Raw genomic sequence first — 2,259 nt, forward strand, 5'->3', positions numbered from 1 at the left:
AGAAAAAATAATCTTCAATATTTACACTGTGTCCTTAAATCATAAGGATACATTCTTTGAACATGAAGTCCAGTCAAATATAATGCTGGTTTGCTATCAATCATCTTCAAATCCGACCCAGCAGTTGGCTGACGATGATATGCGAGCCTTGTTTAGCAATGCAATCCAATCCAACTTCATATTGACATGGAACCATTCTTGTTTTTCAAATGATAACTTGAGAATATGTAGAAATGCGCTTTAGGTAACACTTGTAACTCAGTCTAATGAACATATAGCTGAGGTGCCTATTTACAAACGATCTTTCTCTTGCTGTTGCGGTGAGACGGTGATGCCGTCAGAGCCAGTGCTGAGAACGGAGCCTTTCGTCACATCGGTGCTGACGGTAGACAGCGGGAAGCTCTCATAGTTCTGAGGAACCCCTGAGCACCGGCACTGATACAGCAGCGACATCAGCTCCTTCTGAAAGTTGTTGTTGAGAAAGCCGTAGATGATGGGGTTGACACATGTGGAAGCCATCGCTGTGAGGTGACACACTGAGAAGACAACGTCATGGCACCACGGGAGAACCTCGTGGTTCCAGTCGAAAATGGTGTTGAATACGTTCAGCGGCAGCCAGCAGAGAGCGAACAGGGCTACAATGGAGGCTAGCATGGCATTGATCCGCTTGGAGTGCTTTGCATTTCGTTGACGTGCATCCCGTGTCCTCTCGATAATGTCTTTTCGGTGATTGAGACGCAGAAAAATGCGCAAGTAGCAGGCACTAATGAGTGTAAGAGGCAGGCAGTATTGGAACACCAATATTGATGTGGTGTACGCTAACCGGTTCCCATTTGATTCCCACTTTTCCATGCAGACCAGGTGAGCATCAGAGGGATTCGTTGGAAAGCTTAAGTTGTGGAAGGTCAAGTCCTCCACGGTGGTGAAGTAAAAGAAGGGTACTGAGGTGAAGCATCCCATAATCCAGGTGACAGTCACAGCCAGGTACGAGTGTCCAAGCACTGGCTTCCAACCTGTAGGGTGGATGATGAGCTGATGTCTCTCCAGTGTGATTAGCACCAAGGTGTAGACGGAGACTGTAATGGACAGACACTGGACGAACGAAGTCAATTTGCAAAGAGCCACTCCTAGAATCCACCTGTCCATCAGTGTGTAGATGATGGTGGTGGGCAGGCATATGACGCAAATGAGGATGTCGGAGCAGGACAGGTTGGCAATGAAGACATTAGTTACATTGTGCATTTCCTTTTGGCGCAGGATAACCAGGACAAGGCAGCTGTTTCCCACCAGGCCCACAGCCAGCATGGTGCTGTAGGCCATGATCAGGAAGGTGGTGCCACCCATTGAGAGCGGGCAAACCTCATCGAACACCAACAAGGGCTGCGTGCTGTTGTTAAGGTGGGCACCCTCCATCACCAACTGTTCATCCACACCACACAGACTGATCCAAATTCAAATACCAAACAGTGTGTGCAGTTCTCGTTTCTGTGACCTAATTTAATTTCAGTTCCCAAGACATCTCATTTCGAAGTCCTTGAAGGAACACTGGTGTGATCTGGAATTAAAGAAGAGATTATTAGTGCATGCAGCAAAAGATTGATCAATGGCATGATTAAAGCCTGAGATCTCACTAACAGAGGAAGTCAGGCAAGTACAGGAGGTGGAGAGGTTATTAACCAGAGCAGGAAACTTGAAATACAACAAAATGATTCAAGAGCACCGTCTATCTTACTCTTATGCTAAATTAAGCTTGCAAAAGAATCAGGACTTTATAGGATCTCAGGAACATTTTCTGACTGTACTTAATTCCTTTATTCATCATATAATAATGTATTTTTCCATTCCCACTATCTCACTTTCTGTACTTTATTTTATCTCCCATAAGCCAAGCCACCAAATATCACAACATTACAAAAGTTTTGTTTTCTAATTTCCTCAACGTCGTAAACAAGACTTGACAGAATAACACCTTCTCTGGATGTGAGAATATGCACATATTACAACCAGTCTCCAAAAGACTTGACGTGAGAGACAACGATCATCATTTAAGTACTGCTTTGCATCAGATGGATATAAAATATCATTGTTGGACTCAAGACTACATTGCCATAAATTTACAAAATAGCACCCATTGGGGACAGTATGTGGAGGGCTTACAGAAGGTGATCTACAAATTCAGTAACAGAACTCAATATTGGTTGACGAGAAACCAATATTGAAACAACCTGGATATAAATATGCTTTATTTTCCAAAGACAC

At 43.9% G+C, this 2,259-nt stretch overlaps 1 protein-coding gene across 1 annotated transcript; it reads right to left on the minus strand.

Annotated features, from left to right (window-relative positions):
- Positions 1 to 291: 291 nt before the first annotated feature.
- npy8br (neuropeptide Y receptor Y8b) lies at positions 292 to 1,425 on the minus strand. Its single transcript, XM_060930704.1, has one exon. It carries the CDS (start codon positions 1,411 to 1,413, stop codon positions 292 to 294), a length of 1,122 nt encoding a protein of 373 aa, XP_060786687.1. The 5' UTR covers positions 1,414 to 1,425.
- Between the last annotated feature and the right edge of the window lie 834 nt (positions 1,426 to 2,259).

The sequence above is a fragment of the Neoarius graeffei genome, chromosome 10, assembly GCF_027579695.1.
Source record: "Neoarius graeffei isolate fNeoGra1 chromosome 10, fNeoGra1.pri, whole genome shotgun sequence".
Lineage (NCBI taxonomy): Eukaryota > Metazoa > Chordata > Actinopteri > Siluriformes > Ariidae > Neoarius > Neoarius graeffei.